Source organism: Vulpes vulpes, chromosome 4 (genome assembly GCF_048418805.1).
Source record: "Vulpes vulpes isolate BD-2025 chromosome 4, VulVul3, whole genome shotgun sequence".
NCBI lineage: Eukaryota > Metazoa > Chordata > Mammalia > Carnivora > Canidae > Vulpes > Vulpes vulpes.
Genome location: NC_132783.1, coordinates 44387477 through 44404139, shown reverse-complemented (window position 1 = coordinate 44404139; position 16663 = coordinate 44387477). Strand labels below are relative to the sequence as shown.

At 39.3% G+C, this 16663-nt stretch overlaps 1 protein-coding gene across 1 annotated transcript; it reads right to left on the bottom strand.

Moving 5' to 3' along the window:
* Positions 1-862: 862 nt before the first annotated feature.
* LOC112932644 (alcohol dehydrogenase class-3) lies at positions 863-16575 on the bottom strand. The gene is made up of 9 exons (XM_072755583.1): positions 16389-16575; positions 12400-12501; positions 10224-10365; positions 9621-9708; positions 5261-5480; positions 4850-5110; positions 4115-4250; positions 1315-1453; positions 863-1175 (listed from the first exon to the last, which is right to left on the bottom strand). Exons 1-9 carry the CDS (start codon positions 16398-16400, stop codon positions 1151-1153), a joined length of 1125 nt encoding a protein of 374 aa, XP_072611684.1. The 5' UTR covers positions 16401-16575; the 3' UTR covers positions 863-1150.
* Positions 16576-16663: the final 88 nt, after the last annotated feature.

Below are 16663 nucleotides of genomic sequence, written 5' to 3'. Positions count from 1 at the left end.
GCCATCATTTGGAACTGTTATCTCATATAACTAAATACTATTGCATAGTATTAAAATTAGTGAATGAGAGCATCATACGGATTCAATACACAATAACATGGATTCATCACACAATAATCAGTAAAAAATGAAAGCTGCAGAACCAGACAGTATTAGGTTTTCAATACCAAAGACTAGAAGGTTAATGGATATGTATACTAAAAGTGTAACAACATGCATGAGTAAAAAACACCAAATTCTAGGTGACAAGGAAAGATAATTCCTCTGTAGTGTGGACAGATAATTCACAAAAAAACCTCTGGAGAGGAAAGGCAGTGTGATCTAGAAGTGGTAAAATGTGACGATCTGAAAAAGTACTGGGGAACTTTGAAATTTAGTATGTATTTTTTAATGTTCTTTAAAGTTCATAGAGCCACTACCAACTGAAAAAGTACTGGGGAACTCTGAAATTTAGTATGTATTTTTTAATGTTCTTTAAAGTTCATAGAGCCACTACCAACACACATTCACCTACTTATGCCCAGAAGGTAGTTTTGTCAGTGAAGTTTAGTGCCCAGGGTGGGGTAGATGCCTTACCAGGAACTGGGAGAGTATGTCTGAACATACTGAGCATGGATCTATTCTCAAGAATGTAATCTCACAGAGGCAGACTTGGTTTTGATGAACTTTGCCCCTGATGGCAGGGGAAATTGTTCTTTAGTAAATGGGCCAGAGACTCTTAAAAGTTAAGCAAACATTGCTGAGGATGGAAGGTGGCATGGTTCAGATATCACTGCCCTGTTTCCTATAGCTTTCCTTTAAAGAATGAAGATTATGGGGATAGGAACCATGAGAATGAATTCAGCATAAAACAGCCTAGACATATACAGAAATTACTTTTATTATGTTAGAATACTCCTTAATGGGTTGGCAATTATTCATGTGAAGGAGAGTTCAGAAAACAGATTTATGACTGTATTAGCCTTGTCCTTGATTAGAGATTTATGAATTATACAAAAAATATTATTCCCTAGAGAAGGTTACTCTAAAAGTAGTAGTAGAAAAGGTCTAAGAGACTGTGAACTTAGAAGAGCATCTCCCTACTTGTCTGGCTGTTCCAGGTGGACCACAAGACTTCAGTACAAGGATGGACATGTTTTCTCTGTTGAATTTAAAGCTTTACAACAGTTCGAATGCTGTAAGAGAAGGAAGCAATAAAGAGGTTTTTAACTGCTATCTTTTAAGACCACTAAAATAATTTTTTTTTTTACCCTTCCTCTATGAACCCTAAATCATTACTATGTTTTATAATATATATCTAAAGAGGAAGCTTACCTCTTTCCTGCATGCAACAGGTCAAAGGCTTCATTAATTTGGTCAAAGGACAGACTGTGAGTCACAAATTCATCAACTTTTATCTTTCTGGACATATATTCAGACACCAACTTTGGGACACTTTCCACACTCTTCCATCCTAAAAGAAATCACATGTCTATTAATTCACTCAACAAATCTTTATAGTATATTTATTGCTTAGTGGCTGACAGACATTAAAGAGATTAAATTTTTTCATGAATTAAAGAGGAACGAAAAACTTCAAAATCAGCATATACAAAGGAGAAAGAACTTAATACACGTCTTTAAAAAAGAAAACAGTAAATGCCTTTTGAGTATTTCTCTTTTACTGTACTAAGATTTACTAAAATCTCATTAATAGCTTAGCCAATTGAGACTAAGTTTTAAACTATCCAGGATAGAACTCTGGAAGTCTTAGAATAAACCTATCTAGGTCCACAGCAGCAAAGATTTCTATAGTCATAAAACTCAGGAAAGAATAAAAGTGATGTGATATGTGACTTTATTTCTTTGGTTTTAAATTCAACAATGAAATTAGGGATAGCATCTAACCCTAGAAAACTGTGAAACTGAAAACGAAAGTGGGAAATTTTTAGCTATTTAAGATTTTAAACAAAAATACTCCAATCTTTCACTTGTATTGAAAGAAGCAATGAAACAATAAAAAAGCCTTCCTACCTTTTAAACCAGGGACACTTAAAAAAATTTTCTTTTAGTTATTTGAGAGAGCGTGTGAGTGAGCATGTGAGCACAAGAGCAGGGGGAGGGTCAGAGAGAGAAGCAGACCCCCCACTGAGTGGAGAACTCCAAACAGAGGAGATGGATCCTAGGACCCTGCAATCATCATGGCCTGAGCTGAAGGCACACTTATCTGACTGAACCACCCAGGTACCCAGGTACACTTTGTAGCTTATCTAAAATGTCTTTTGAGCCTTTATCCAAATCTCTATTCTTATGTCCTCTACCAATTATTCTTCCCCTACAGACTGTGGGGCTTTTTCTCTCTCCTTTTTTTAAAAATATTTTATTTATTTATGAGACACCCACAGAGAGGGAGAGAGAGGCAGAGACACAGGCATAGGGTGAAGCAGGCTCCATGCAGGGAGCCCGACGGGGGACTCGATCCTGGGTCTCCAAGATCATGCCTTGGGCCGAAGGTGGCGCTAAACCACTGAGCCACCCGGGCTGCCCCTCTGTCCTTTTTTTAAAAAATTATTTTTATTTATTTAAAGTAGGCTCTACACCCAACATGGGACTTGAACTCATGACCCCAAGATCAAATGTCACATGTTCTACCCACTGAGCCAGCCAGGTGCCCCTTTCTTTCTGCTTTAAATCTGGTAACCAAGACAAGTACAGTCACCACTATTCTCTACACCAAAAGTTCTATTTCCATCTGTGGGTCATATTTTAACAACACCCATTGGGCCCCAATGCTCCAGCTTACTTCCCAACCAGCATGTGCTGGGAGGATGAGGCTTCAGTGAGAGATTAGGATCATCTTGCTCAGTCTCTCAGGCTCAGAAGGCCCTTTAAGATATAGATAAGGACCTGAGAAAGATGTGTGGCTTTAAAACTCTATTCTAAAATACGTGAGGCACACATCTAGTTGGAAAGGCAGGTTTGGTCAGCTTGACTTTTTTTTTAAAGGAATTCTTTTTTTTTAAGGGTTTTATTTATTTCAGAGAGAGTGTGCAGGTGTGTGTGCACACCCACACCCACACATATGCATTGGAGAGGGGCAGAGGAGAGGGAGAGAAACTCAAGCAGACTCCATGCTGAGCCTGACATGGGGCTCAATCTCAAGACCCTGAGATCATGACCTGAGCTGAAAGGAAGAGTCGGACACTTAACCAACTGAGCCACCCAGGGAGTCTGTGACATTTTTATGATGAATTCTATAGTAATAAGTCAGAAAACTTTGGCCAAACCCCTCCTACTTTCCTGATCTTTTCCTCTGACCTTCAAAAAAGTGGATATGAGGATGATGAAAAAAAAATATGAGGATGATGATTCTAAGTGATACTTTGTTAAATACAGAGTATTAAAAACTTATGTGATTTTTATATATAGTCTTAAAAACTTACAAAAACTTGAAATTTCATTCAATTATGGTTGTTGAGATATAGAAGCATGATTTGTGCTTCCTGGCTAAGCAACCACAAAAAAGATGGAAAATGTTTCTCAGCATTCTACCAGTAGTTAGGCAACCTCAAACCACCATGTACTTTTTTAGGATCACAAAAGGGAAAAATGATCAGTCTGGCAGCTTTTCAATTTTGTTATAAGGTTTTGTCTAATATAGTACTTTCAGTTTAAGGCTTTGTATTGGTTATTGGTGAAATCAGTACTATGTAGAAAAGAGATATAATCATATCCAACAAAAACTGCACTCTGGAAAAATGGGAGAAATGCCAATAACCTATTTAAGTCCACAATGTAACAGTGTGATTGACACTGTTGTTAGCGTACCATGGAACCAACTTCTCACTCCTGCCCTACCCCAACTATTTCCTCATCAACAGGATACTGATTTGTGTGTAAAAAGTGATCTTGTACTTCAGAGGAAGTTGAACATCTCCTCAGCTCCAGGAGTAAATACTGACTCAATGTGAAACACCCTCCCCTGCAAAAAAACAAACAAACAAAAACTATACACACAACTTATGATGAGACGGGAACATTCTTGTTAAAACAAACAAACAAAAAAATCAGCCTGGGATTAAAATTCTGCCAATGGAAATAACAAAAGAGAAAATGTGTTCACTCACTAAATTACCTCCAAAGGCAGTGCCTTTCCATACGCGCCCTGTTACCAGCTGAAATGGACGAGTGGCGATTTCTTCACCTGAAGCAGCTACTCCAACTATGACGCTGACACCCCAGCCTTTGTGGCAGGCCTCTAGCGCAGCTCTCTGCAGGCAGGGATAGGACCAAATCACAGAAGTCAGTGCATTTTGCTGAGAATATCAGTAAAATATCTTCGGGGGAGATATTACATTAAATGTAATTTCATTCAACAGTTTTAACAGGTACTTAACAAATTCATTAACCTGACTACCATGTTAGCAAAAAATGGAACAATTTAAAGCTTTTATTTGCTGTCTAGTTATTAAAGTAAATCCTAGTTCAAAATTCTAATATCTTTAATAAAGGAAGCAGATGGAGAATAATACTCCTGCTGAGTATCTACTTTGTTGTCAGGTAGAGGTTATTACTGTTTGCATTTTACACAAGAGGAAACTGAGGTTTAAAGAAGTTGTTGCTCGAAGTTAGTAAAGTGGATGTACAGCTGACCCCTAGACAATAAATAGGGGTTGGGGGGGTCGACCCCCTACCTAGTTGAAAATTCATAAAGAACATTTGATTCACCCCCAAATTTAGCTAATAGCCTACTGTTGACTGGAAGCCTTACCAGAAACAGTCAATTAACACATATTTTGTATATTTATTATATGCTCTTATTACAATAAAGCTAGAGAAAAAAGAAAAGAATAAAGCAAAACATACTTACCATGACTTTCACGTTACCAATACACTCAAAGGAATAGTCCACTCCCCCGTCAGTCATTTCAATGAGCACTTCCTGGATGGGTTTACTGAAGTCCTGGGGGTTAATACATTCAGAGGCTCCAAACTCCTTGGCCCTTGAGAATTTATCTTTATTGATGTCCACACCAATGATCCGGGATGCACCAGCCACCTTACAGCCCATGATAGTCGCCAATCCAACTCCTCCTAGGCCAAAGACGGCACAAGTAGAGCCAGGCTCCACCTAACAGTAAAGACAGTCTATGAGGTACTCACTGCACAAGTTGTCAAGGACATCACCAGGTTTCTCACAGACTGGGTCCACTGCATTATTCTAGCAAAGCTCTGTTGTATCAAATTAGAACAGAAGCTAAAATCCAGACCAATCTCTTACCTTGGCAGTGTTCAGAGCAGCACCATAACCAGTTGAAATGCCACAACCGAGAAGGCAGACTTTATCCAAAGGTGCTAAAGGATCAATTTTAGCAACAGAGATATCAGCCACAACTGTATATTCAGAAAATGTGCTGGTTCCCATATAATGTAAAATTGTCTTTCCTTTGCAAGTAAATCTGCTAGTACCATCTGGCATTAATCCTTTCCCCTGTGTAACTCTAAGGAAAATAAAAAAAGGAAAAAGGGTAAAATCAGGTTTCCCAAAATGCACAGGAAAAAGAAATCAGTTTTAAATGACACGTAGATAGAAAATTATGCTAAGACCCAAAGTCTAATTTCTTTCTTTCTTTCTTTCTTTCTTTCTTTCTTTCTTTCTTTCTTTCTTTCTTTCTTTCCTTTCTTTCTTTCCTCTCTCTTTCTCTTTTCTTTTCTTTCTTTCTTTCTCTCTCTCTCTCTTTTCTCTCTCTCTCTCTCTTTCTTTTAATTTTATTTGAGAGACAGGGAGTGAGAAAGTAAGCACAAGCCAGGGACAGAGGGAGAACAAGAAGCAGACTTCCCACTGAGCAATGAGCCCAATATGGGGCTCGATCCCAGAATGCTGGGATCATGATCTGAGCCGAAAGCAGAAGTTTAACCAACTGAGTCACCCAGGCACCCCACCTTTTTTTTTTCTTTCAAGATTTATTTATTTTAGAGCAAGCATGCGATCACAAGAGAGCACATGTGGGCATAAGCAGGAGGGGCAGAGTGAGACAGAATCTCAAGCAGGCTCTTCTGAGCTAAGCCTGACAGAAGGCTCAATCTCATGACCCTGAAAGATCACAACCTGAGCTGAAACCAAGAGTTGAATACTCAACTGAATGAACCACCCAGGTGCCCCCCCCAAAGTCTAATTTCTAATGTGTTAATAATTTAGCACCTTTCAGCAATACCTTATTAGAGAAACTTAAAAAAAGACTTTTAACCTTACATATCTTTTCCAACATTTGATATCCTTCTGGATCTTACTGTTGGGTATTGAAATAAATTTAATAGATACAACTTAAGGATCAGATGAAGTAATTTTAAAATTCCATCATGAAACTGAACATATATAACTTAAAGCATAGAGCCAAAACCAGAATCTACACAAACAGATTATGAGCCATTATGCAGATTAGGTGATGAAAATAGCCACATTGGCTAAGTTAGATCTTTAGGAGGCATCTTTTCAAAATAGTCCTCTAGGATTCAGGTTCCCTTCTCTTTCTCTTCACTTTGTTTATCGGCCTATATAGTTGGTAATGCTAATGAAGGATGAAAAAACCTCACAAAGGCAACCGTATGATAAATGGTACCAAAAATTGTTTTTGATATTCTAAGTAGGTAATGTAACATCCTGCTTAGGAGTATAGGCCCTAAAGTCAAACAGTGTTGGGTCAAAATCTTCTGTGATCTTGGGCCAGTTAGTTAACCTTGGTGCCTTAGTTTCCTCACTAGAAAATGGAGAGAAATAATCCTATCTTACTTATAGATTGCTATAGAAATCAAATGAGGTGTTACATAAGGCATTATGCCTAGCACAGGGTGCTTAATAAATATTTGTTATTTTTAGTAAAATTAATGCACTATAACTTGATGTACATTCTTAGGCTAGTCTTTTGGAATACACATAATAAACAAATACACAGGTGAAATAATGGTTTTCCTTTGAGAGAAATATGTGACCAGAAACAAAAACAACTATGTGACAAAGCCCTACCATAAAGAATTGTTACATCTTTAAGAGAGCAACTTAAGTCTGGTTAGCCTTCCTTAATGTAAGAAATCACTTCTGTCCCAGAGGAATTTTCTCAAACAAAAAGTGACATGGGATACAATTTATGCTTTGAAAGGACCTGTCCCTCTAAAAGGCTACAGACAGCCACAAAAAGCCCATTACCATTATTATACTTGATAGGTCCCAAGATTTTAGACAGTGTTAGAAAATTCTCTTTCAGGGATGGCTCAGTGGTCGAGGGTCTCTGCCTTTGGCTCAGGGTGTGATCCCAGAGTCCCAGGATCGAGTCCTGCATTGGGGCTTCCTGCATGGAGCCTGCTTCTCCCTCTCCCTATGTCTCTGCCTCTCTCTCATTCTCTCTCATCAATCAATAAATAAAATCTTTAAAAAAAAAAATCATCTTTCAAAACAAGACTTATTTTGGTTCCAGCTTTGCCAAAACCAACTGGACTTATGTTATAAAATAAATGGAATCTTGTTTCCCAAAAATAAAAACTAATTTTGTCAATGGCACTAGAAAACAAATGTAGAACACATGGATCTTCCACATATGACTCACTCTTCTAGGTCATGGACCCAATTCCAATGTGTGTGTGTGTGTGTGTGTGTGTGTGTGTGTATGTGGGGTTTCCCTCAAACACAACACTGAACAATTCTTGGACACCAGCAGGGTGTCTGAGAATTTAACTCAATTCCAACACCAGCTACCCGGAGATAGTATCATATTCCAGGTTAAGGGCTCAGTCCTAGAAAGACTGCCCCCTACCCTCCACTTCAGAAGCCAGTTGCAAGTTCTAGGCTGTTACGTGTGTGTGTGTGTGTGTGTGTGTGTGTGTGTGTGTGTGTGTGTTTAAGATTTTATTTATTTGAGAGAGAGTGCACATGTGTGCATATGAGCTGAGGGAGGAGGGGAGGGAGAGGCAGAGAATCTCAAACAGACTTGGTGCCAAGTGCAGAGCCCGACACAGGGCTTGACCCTATGACCTGAATTGAAACCAAGAGTCAGAGGCTCAACCAAATGAGCCACCCAGGTGCCCCATGTTACCCATGCTTCTGACCCACCAGCTACAGACTGGAGGTTCCAAAGACTGCTTCCTTAGGTTCTTTTAATTTCCTAGAGCGGCTCATGGTACTCATAGAAACACTTATGTTATTAATGGATATGATAAAAAATATGAATCAACAGCCAGATGAAGAGATGCACAGGAAGTATGGGGAAAAGCTGAGGAGCTTCCACACGCTCTCTAGGTATGTCAGTCTCCTCAGTCTCCATGTGTTTACCTGCCCCAAACCTCTCTGAACCCAGTCCTTTTGGGGTTTTATGGAAGCTTAGTTATAGTCATCATTGACTATATTGGCCATTGGCTGATTCAGCCTCAATATACCCTTTTCCCCTACCAAAGGCCAGGCCATCCATAGGTTTCCTAACAGTTTTCCAAAGGTCACCTTCACTCATATGACAAAGGTACCTTTATAACAAATAACATGGGAAAGTTCAAGGCTTTTAGTAGCTATGAGCCAGAAACCATGGCAGAAAACCAAATACATATGAGAGGTATACATTTGGTCATCTAAATGAAATCACAGTATTACATTTAGCAATTCCAATCCTAGGAAAAGACCCCAGACAAAGTAGTACATATATCCACCAAGAGATATGCACAGGAACATTTATAGCAGCATGAATCACAATAACCCCAAACATTTAGGGAGCAACTTAACTGTCATCAAAAAGAGAATAAATACAGATAAATAAATATTTGGAATGAAATATGACAGAGTTACAAAAAGAACTGATGCACACAGCAACCTGGATACATCTCACAGACATTATGAAAGAAAGAAACCAGACAAAAGAACACATGGTATGTGATTCTATATATATATGAAGTCCCGTAGCAAAAGAAATCAGAACAGTGGTTCCCTTGAGGGAGGCAGGTACTGACATGGAAGGGATATGAGTAACTTTGTAGGGTTCTGGAAGGGTTCTCTATCTTTTTTTTTTTTTTTTTTTAGGGTTCTCTATCTTGATCTGAGGGGTTATAACCATTAGGTACGAATACACATAATAATTCATTGAGCTGTACACTTCAGATTTATAGACTAAGTACTTTAATACATATGTTCTACCTCAATAAGAAGAAAAAAGGTGAATGCACGGAGATCTTAAATTGCCTCAAAGTTGTGGTTCTTTAAGTGCTGTTATCTTACTACAATAAAACCACCTTTTCTGTGTCAAGAGGTTATGTTATCTCTTGTAGTTTTCCTAATAACCTTATGAGTTTTATTACTTCGATTTCATGGACAATAAAATGGCCCATAAAAATGATTTCATTTAATTTCATAAGTATGCCCCTCCTTAACAGTTATTTTGGCGAATTTAGCCTAGAGTTATGGAAGGAGAATGGTTCAGAAAATTGTTTTATCTAATAGTTATGATACTGAGTAAGCCACTTAATTTCTGAGTCTTAATTTTCTAATCTATGAAAATGGTGATACCAGTGAAAGTGGGGCTGCCATAAAGCTGGAATGAAATAATTCATGTAGACTGCCACACAATTACTTATTATTTTAAGAATAAAGTAACAAAGATACTAACCTTATTTTCTGGCAAAGGTTTGTTTTAGGATTTAGACAAAATTTGCATTCTCCACACTGTGGGATGTAAAGTGGGATGACAGTGTCACCTGGGAAACATGCAAAGACATTATCTTGAATAGGGAGCATCTGTTTCTAAATACATCAGCCCCTGCAAATACCCATTCCTCTCAACTCATGTGACTTGGCAAAGTTAAGAACTTCAACTTAGAACTCTACCTACAAAACATCATTCAGACACTGGCTACGGAAGAAATACAAGTACAAAATTTTGATTGAAATGAAGCTCTTAAAATTGCAACTGAAGAACAAGGCCACGAACTTCAAAATACTGACTTACTGATGGATCTTTAAAAATTCTTGTTTAATTGATCAAAACTGGTTTTGGAAATATACTTAAATAATTCTAGATGAACAGTAGTCACAGAATATGAAAAAGGCTCTCAAATATTTGTGGCTTCCCAGATAAGGAGTAATTTCCTTCTTGACAAAGACTCAAGTGATAACTTGTTCACGAAGAAACAGTGTATAGCTTATTAGAAATATAATTTCCTTGCAGAAATAACTTGAAATTATAAAATTAAGTGGTTCAAATTCCCCTTACCTGCTTTCAGCTTAGTAACTCCTTCGCCAACACTTTCCACAATTCCAGCACCTTCATGTCCCAGGATCACTGGAAAACTTCCTTCAGGATCAGCCCCACTCAGGGTGTAGGCATCGGTGTGGCAAACTGCAGTGGCAATAATCTAACAGGATATTAGAGACCATTTAAGTGTGTTTGCATGCAATTCAGAGTGAGATACAGGCCAAAGGAAAGGCATTTTTAATAGTGTATTTCATTGATTCTAAGATACATTTCTTTGGTATTTTAACCTCTTTAAAACAGCACGTGCTTGTCATCTACGGTATCTGAACAATTAGAATTGGCAGAATTTTTAAGTGAAACATAAAAATAATGGTGTATTTATATGCAAAAAAATGGTACATCTATCTCCTTTTCAGTGCATGCTAGCAAGAGCAGGTAAACAAGGGGATTTTATGGGCACCGAGCCTCCAGGTGTGGAGGGGAATATGACTGGTGTACAAAGCAGGTGGGGCTCACTTCACTGCTGTGAAGCCTCCTCCCTATTGACAAATGTGATTTCTTTTCCTCTTTTTTCCCCATATATTTTATTTTGAGGGGGGGGGGGAAGGGGGGGAGGGAGAGAGAGAGAGAGAGAGAGAGAGAGAGAGAGAGAGAGAGAATATCTCAACCAGACTCCACACTCACTCAGCCTCACTTGGGGCTACATCTCACAACCCTGAGATCAAGACCTGAGCTGAAACCGAGAGTCAGACACTTACTTAACTGACTGACCCACCCAGGTGCCCTGACAAATGCAACTTCTAAGAAGGTACGGACTACCTCTGAAATCTGACCGCCTGCTTATTTGGGGCCAAAATTCAGAGCTTTTAATGAAACCAACTCCGCTTTTAGCAGCCACACATAACTTCTACTTAAATAGCCCTTTAGTCTCATCTTTCTGCTTTTAAGTGACTCATCTTACTAAACCACTAAAAGCACAGAAAAAAAGTCTTGGAGTATTTATATTTATGCTTCTTTCTCACCTATACACCACCTGCTTATAAGGTAACATTTTTTTGCTATTTGTTAGTAGTTTCCCAGAGAAGATGACATGTTCCATTCAGCTCATCTTAGTACATCACAGGACACATTTTCTTTTTCAGTGGCATAATCACAATCAGGTTAACTTCTAAATTTAAAGAAAAATGTATAAATTTATAAGACTGCAGATTCCGGTGTGTGGGTTGAAAAGGATCCTGGAAACTTTTTGGCCCTGGGCTTCTCAACCTAATATTTGATGCATAAGAGCATGAGCATTTGGAGGTGAGATAGGGAAAGTATACTCTAATTCACAGCAAGAAAGAGCTTATTTTTTCTAGAATATTAGTTGTATATCAAAACAAGTACAGAGTAGAATGCTAAAAATACCCAGTTGGCTGCCTTGTGCAATATCCCCCTCTCCAGGGGTAGCCTCTGGAGAGGCTTTCTCTGCCACAACGGAGGTTGAGAAGCATTAGACTTATGGATTCCCTGAATACAGACTTTGTCTGCAAAGCTCAGTACATTTTAGAGCTCTCTAAGCTTGCTTTCTTTTTTTCTTTCTTTATGTGTGTGTGTGTATATGTATTTATAAATATTTATATATTTATATCTACTTTATATATAGATATTTTAATATATCTATGTCTGTATACATATATACTTATATAAATATTTATATATATATATATATATATATACACACACACACACACACACACACACACACACATATATATATTTCTCTTCACTTGCTTCTTGCTCCAGTCAAATCAGGAGCCTCTTTCCAAATCTTATTTGAAATCTCCTCTAACAAAACTGAAGATCATTTCTTCTTTTGTTTCTAATGTGCCATCACACATTTTAAGTTACAGAACAGGCAGAAAGAGGACTAGCTTACAAAGGCTTCTTAAACACAGGTTACAGATGATAAATTGCAGTAATCCAGTGATCCATGGGAAATACTGCTGAGCTCAATATCAAAGCTAAAAAGATGGAGAGGAGTGCTGCAAAAGCGAAGGGGGTAAAATAAGAGGAGGATGTTGTGATTCTAAGGCTGGATGACTTTCAATGCCTTCTCCTTGACACTGGCCTTTGGGATTTATCCTCAGAGGACTCATTTACCCAGAGACCTAATTGTAAGTCTTCTTTTCCAGTGCCTTAGATGTATCATTACCTTAATTCGAACTTCATGAGCCTTTGGGGGTGCCACCTCTACCTCTTCTATAGAGAGAGGCTTTCCTGCCTCCCAGGCAACTGCAGCCTTGCATTTGATAACCTGAAATGGGGAAAAAAAGAGAACAAGTCGTTTATCCTCCTGCACTAATAACAAACTACTTATTAGTTAGTTTAGATCCTGATGAATGCTAATCTTAAAAAGTGTATCACACAATCATAAAAAACTATACACCTCAAAGTGATATGGAGAACTGTTTTGCATATTTTTAGGTTTCACTTAAACAATGTTCACTAAAAAATTTAATGGAGATGACCATTATATATATAAAAGCCTCTTTTGGTTAAGAAATTTTATTATTAAATATTTAATGACCTTCTACAATGCATAAGCAGGAGCATGTCAAAAATACAGGTTCCAAGACAATCCGATTTAGTAGGTCTGGCATGAGATCCAGGGAATCTGAATGCTTAACATGTACCCTACGGTATTCCTTTGGCTAAGGATGGCTTAAGTTAATACTAGTTTAGTACAAACCTGCAAAGTGGGAAGAAGCATAAAGAGCATCAGAATGGGGGAATTTTAAAATACTCTATCTACCCCTTTTGGGATGCCTTGGTGGCTCAGCAGTTGGGTGTCTGCCTTTGGCTCAGGGCATGATCCCGGGATCCGGGATTAAGTCCCGCATCAGGCTTCTTGCATGGAGCCTGCTTCTCCCTCTGCCTGTATCTTTGCCTCTCTCTCTCTCTCTGTGTCTCTCATGAATAAATAAATAAAACACCTTAAAAAAAATACTGTATCTACCCCTTTTAACTCTGCTATACCATATAGTAGCCAATTGCCACGTGTGGCTATTGCACTTAGAAAATGGCCAGTCTATACTGATACAAACTGTAAGTGTAAAAGTTATCCAGATTATGAAGACTTAGTAAAAAAAAAAGGAAAAGTATTTCAGTATTTAAAAAATATGAATTATATGTCAGGATAGTAACTTGAATACAGTAGTTCTTCCTTATCTGAGAAGGATACATAATCAAACTCTCAGCAGATGTCTGGAACTATACAAACATACTTATGATAAAGTTTAATTTATAAATTAGGTACAGTAAGATATTAACAATAATAAAATAGAACAATTATATTGTAAAAAGTTATGTGAGTATGGTCTCTCTCTTAAAATACCTTATTGTACTGTATGTACTCACCCTTCTTGTGATGATGTGAGGTGATAAAATGCCTACACGAGGTGAAGTGTGAAGTGAAGTGAAATGAGTGATGTGGCCATTGTGATGCAGTGTTAGACTACTATTGACTGATCTTCTAACAATAGATCAGAAGGACGATCACCTGCTTCTGGATGGCAGCTGACCTTGGGTAACTGAAACTGTGGATGGGGGCGGATTACTGTATTATGGAGTAAGTTTTTATCCACTTTTTAAAAAAATTTTATTTATTTATTTATTCATAATAGACATAGAGAGAGAGAGAGAGAGAGAGGCAGAGACACAGGAGGAGGGAGAAGCAGGCTCCATGCCTGGAGCCCGATGCGGGACTTGATCTCGGGACTCTAGGATGGCGCCCTGGGCCAAAGGCAGGCGCTAAACCGCTGAGCCACCCAAGGATCCCCCTTTATCCACTTTTAATGTGACTACTAGAAAAGTAAAAACTCCATATGGGACTTGTATCATATTTCTGTAGCATAGTATTGTTAGAAATTCTAGTCAGTACATTTCTCCTTTACCAGAGAATCAGGTGTAAATGAGGAGAGTTAAAAAAAAATTTTTTTTAATTGAAACATAGTTAACATAGAATATTATATTAGTTTCAGGTACACAACATAGTGATTTGATGTTTATTTATTTATTTTTAAGATTTTAATTATTTGTCAGAGCAAGAGCACAAGCAGGGGGAGTGGTAGAGGGAGAAGCAGGCTCCCCACTGAGCAGGGAGCCCTACACAGGGCTTACTTGATCTCAGGACCCTGGGATCATGACCTGAGCAGAAGGCAGATGCTTAACTGACTGAGCCACCCAGGCGCCCTTGATTTGATGTTTAAGTACATAAAGAAATGATCACCACAGTAGATCTGCTTATCCATCTGTCACCATACAAAGTTATTGCAATGTTATTGATTTTATTCCCAAAGCTGTACTTTTACATCCTTATGACTTCTTTATAAGTGGAAGTTTGACCCTCTTAATCTCCTTCACCTATTTTACCACCCCTCCCCCACAAACCCCTAAAGCTTTGATTAGTTCAGATAATGCTTATGAAATGTGTTGACAGAATAAAGGTTGTAAACTGCTGGGTTTATAGGAGACAGACTTGAAAGTCAGCAGTTCCAACAAGTATAAGTTAAAGGGAGAGGCATAAAATGCTACAGAATGCACAAAGTGGAGAAAGACTTAACTTTGGTGGATGGATTTCACTTTTAACTAGGATACAAAAGGATGAGTGTTAGTTACAAACAGTGACAAAACACCTACAATTACAAAAAGCTATTGTGAGAAGTAAATGAAAACGAGTATGTATAGTCCCTAACAGAGTCCTTGGCATAGTGTAGCTTTGCAAAAACGAGTCAATATTTATTAGTAGCAATAGAACAAAAGGTGTGAATGCAAGGAGAGTTGGACTACATAGAGAGATGAGCAGCTTGTGTAAACTGGTAGGGCTGGAAATTATTGCTTTTACAATTAAAGTTCAGGTATTAAATCCGATGGTAAGAAAATTCAGATATTGCATCTGAATCTGTTTTCAACTCAATGTACCATAAATCTCAAAACAAAGTCCCAAAAGGTCAAATTCAGGATAATCATGTATCCTACAGAATTTAAGCAACAGGAATAATTATGTTGTAAAAAGTTATGGGAGCATGGTCCCTCTCTTAAAATACCTTATTGTACTGTAATTCACCCATAATCTAAATTTTTGTGCCCCTTTGCCCCATTTTCAGGAATGCTGAAAGATCAACCTCTTTCTTTCAATGACAATTCTAAGTAAAACAAAGCTCCACTCTAAATCCACAGGCAATTGCCCTACGTCAGCATCTGAACTATCACAGGATTATCATTTTTCACCTCCGAATAAAGGCATTTGGTAATAAGGAAAAACAACTTGCAAATTTGTTAAGTCTAAAAGATCGTCTAGAGTCTACCATTTCTTTTCAACTTCAGCATTCAAGGTCATAAGTCTTTCTGGAAAATTTCTCAAGTTTGCAAAACATTAAAACACTAAACGACTTTAGATGATTTATTCACGTTATTCTCTTATTTCTGGCTTTCTTCATTGTCTAATGCATATTTCAGGAACCTGGAATAGTTCCTGGCACAGGGACGGACCTGGATCGGAATCTTGATTATCTTAATGTGACCACTAAGCACTCTCAACCCCTAAGCTTCAATTTTTGTTCTGTAAAATGGGGATAATACCTCGCAGAAGTGTCACGGGAGGGTTAAAAGAGGACATAAACTCCTGGTACCTTAAGTGCTCAAAAATATTAATACTGAAAGGGACCTAGGCGTCCTCCCCAAATACATTCTTTGGAGTCACCGTAACTGTTCAATTATGAATTACAATCGTGAAGCACGGCGACCTTAAGGGTGAGGAGAACACGGGTTCTGGCTGTAGTTCTGCTAAATGCAAGAATGACCCCGGGAAGTCACTTATTTTATAATATGCAAAGGCTCTAGCGCTCCAAACCCACTTCTACCAGGATACTCCCCCCCGCCCCCCCGCTCCGGCTCTCCCCACCCCCACTCCGCTCCGGCTGCCGCAGAAGCAGCCAAGCCCTTTCCAGAAAGGAGCCCAACGCAGCAAAGATACTTTCCCCTCCTTCCCGCAGAGCAGCTCGCCCAAGGCACCATTCCGGATCCACAGCTCACGCCTGTCCACGGGCCCAGCGCCGCGCGGTCAGCGCCCCGGTTCCATCCTGTGCTTCCCCTCTGTCCCCTCACTCCTCGGACTCGCTAGCGCTGCACGGCCAGGCCTACCTGGTTCGCCATGTCCTCTGCTCCGGGTCAGTGAGGGGCGGACATCCGGGGTGGGCCGCACCGAGCTGGAAGCCGGCGCCCGGCGTGCGCTCGGCGCAGGGGGCGCGGCGTGGGCGCGGCGTAGGCGGGGCGTGCTCCTGGCGTGCTCCCGCCTCCGGCCGCCTGGGGGCGTGGCGTGCGCAGGGGCGTGGCGTGCTCCCGCCTCCGGCCGCCTGGGGGCGGGGCGTGCGTGGCCAGCCACGGGCGCGAAGGGCGGGGCCTGAGCCTGGCGCGGC

Excerpts from the sequence above, each read along its gene's own strand:
- LOC112932644 (XM_072755583.1), bottom strand. Across the intron at positions 5,481-9,620 it reads AACCTTTGCCAGAAAATAAG|AGTTACACAGGGGAAAGGAT; the intron begins GTTAGTATCTTT and ends TATTTTCCTTAG. Across the intron at positions 1,454-4,114 it reads GAAAGGCACTGCCTTTGGAG|GATGGAAGAGTGTGGAAAGT; the intron begins GTAATTTAGTGA and ends GATTTCTTTTAG.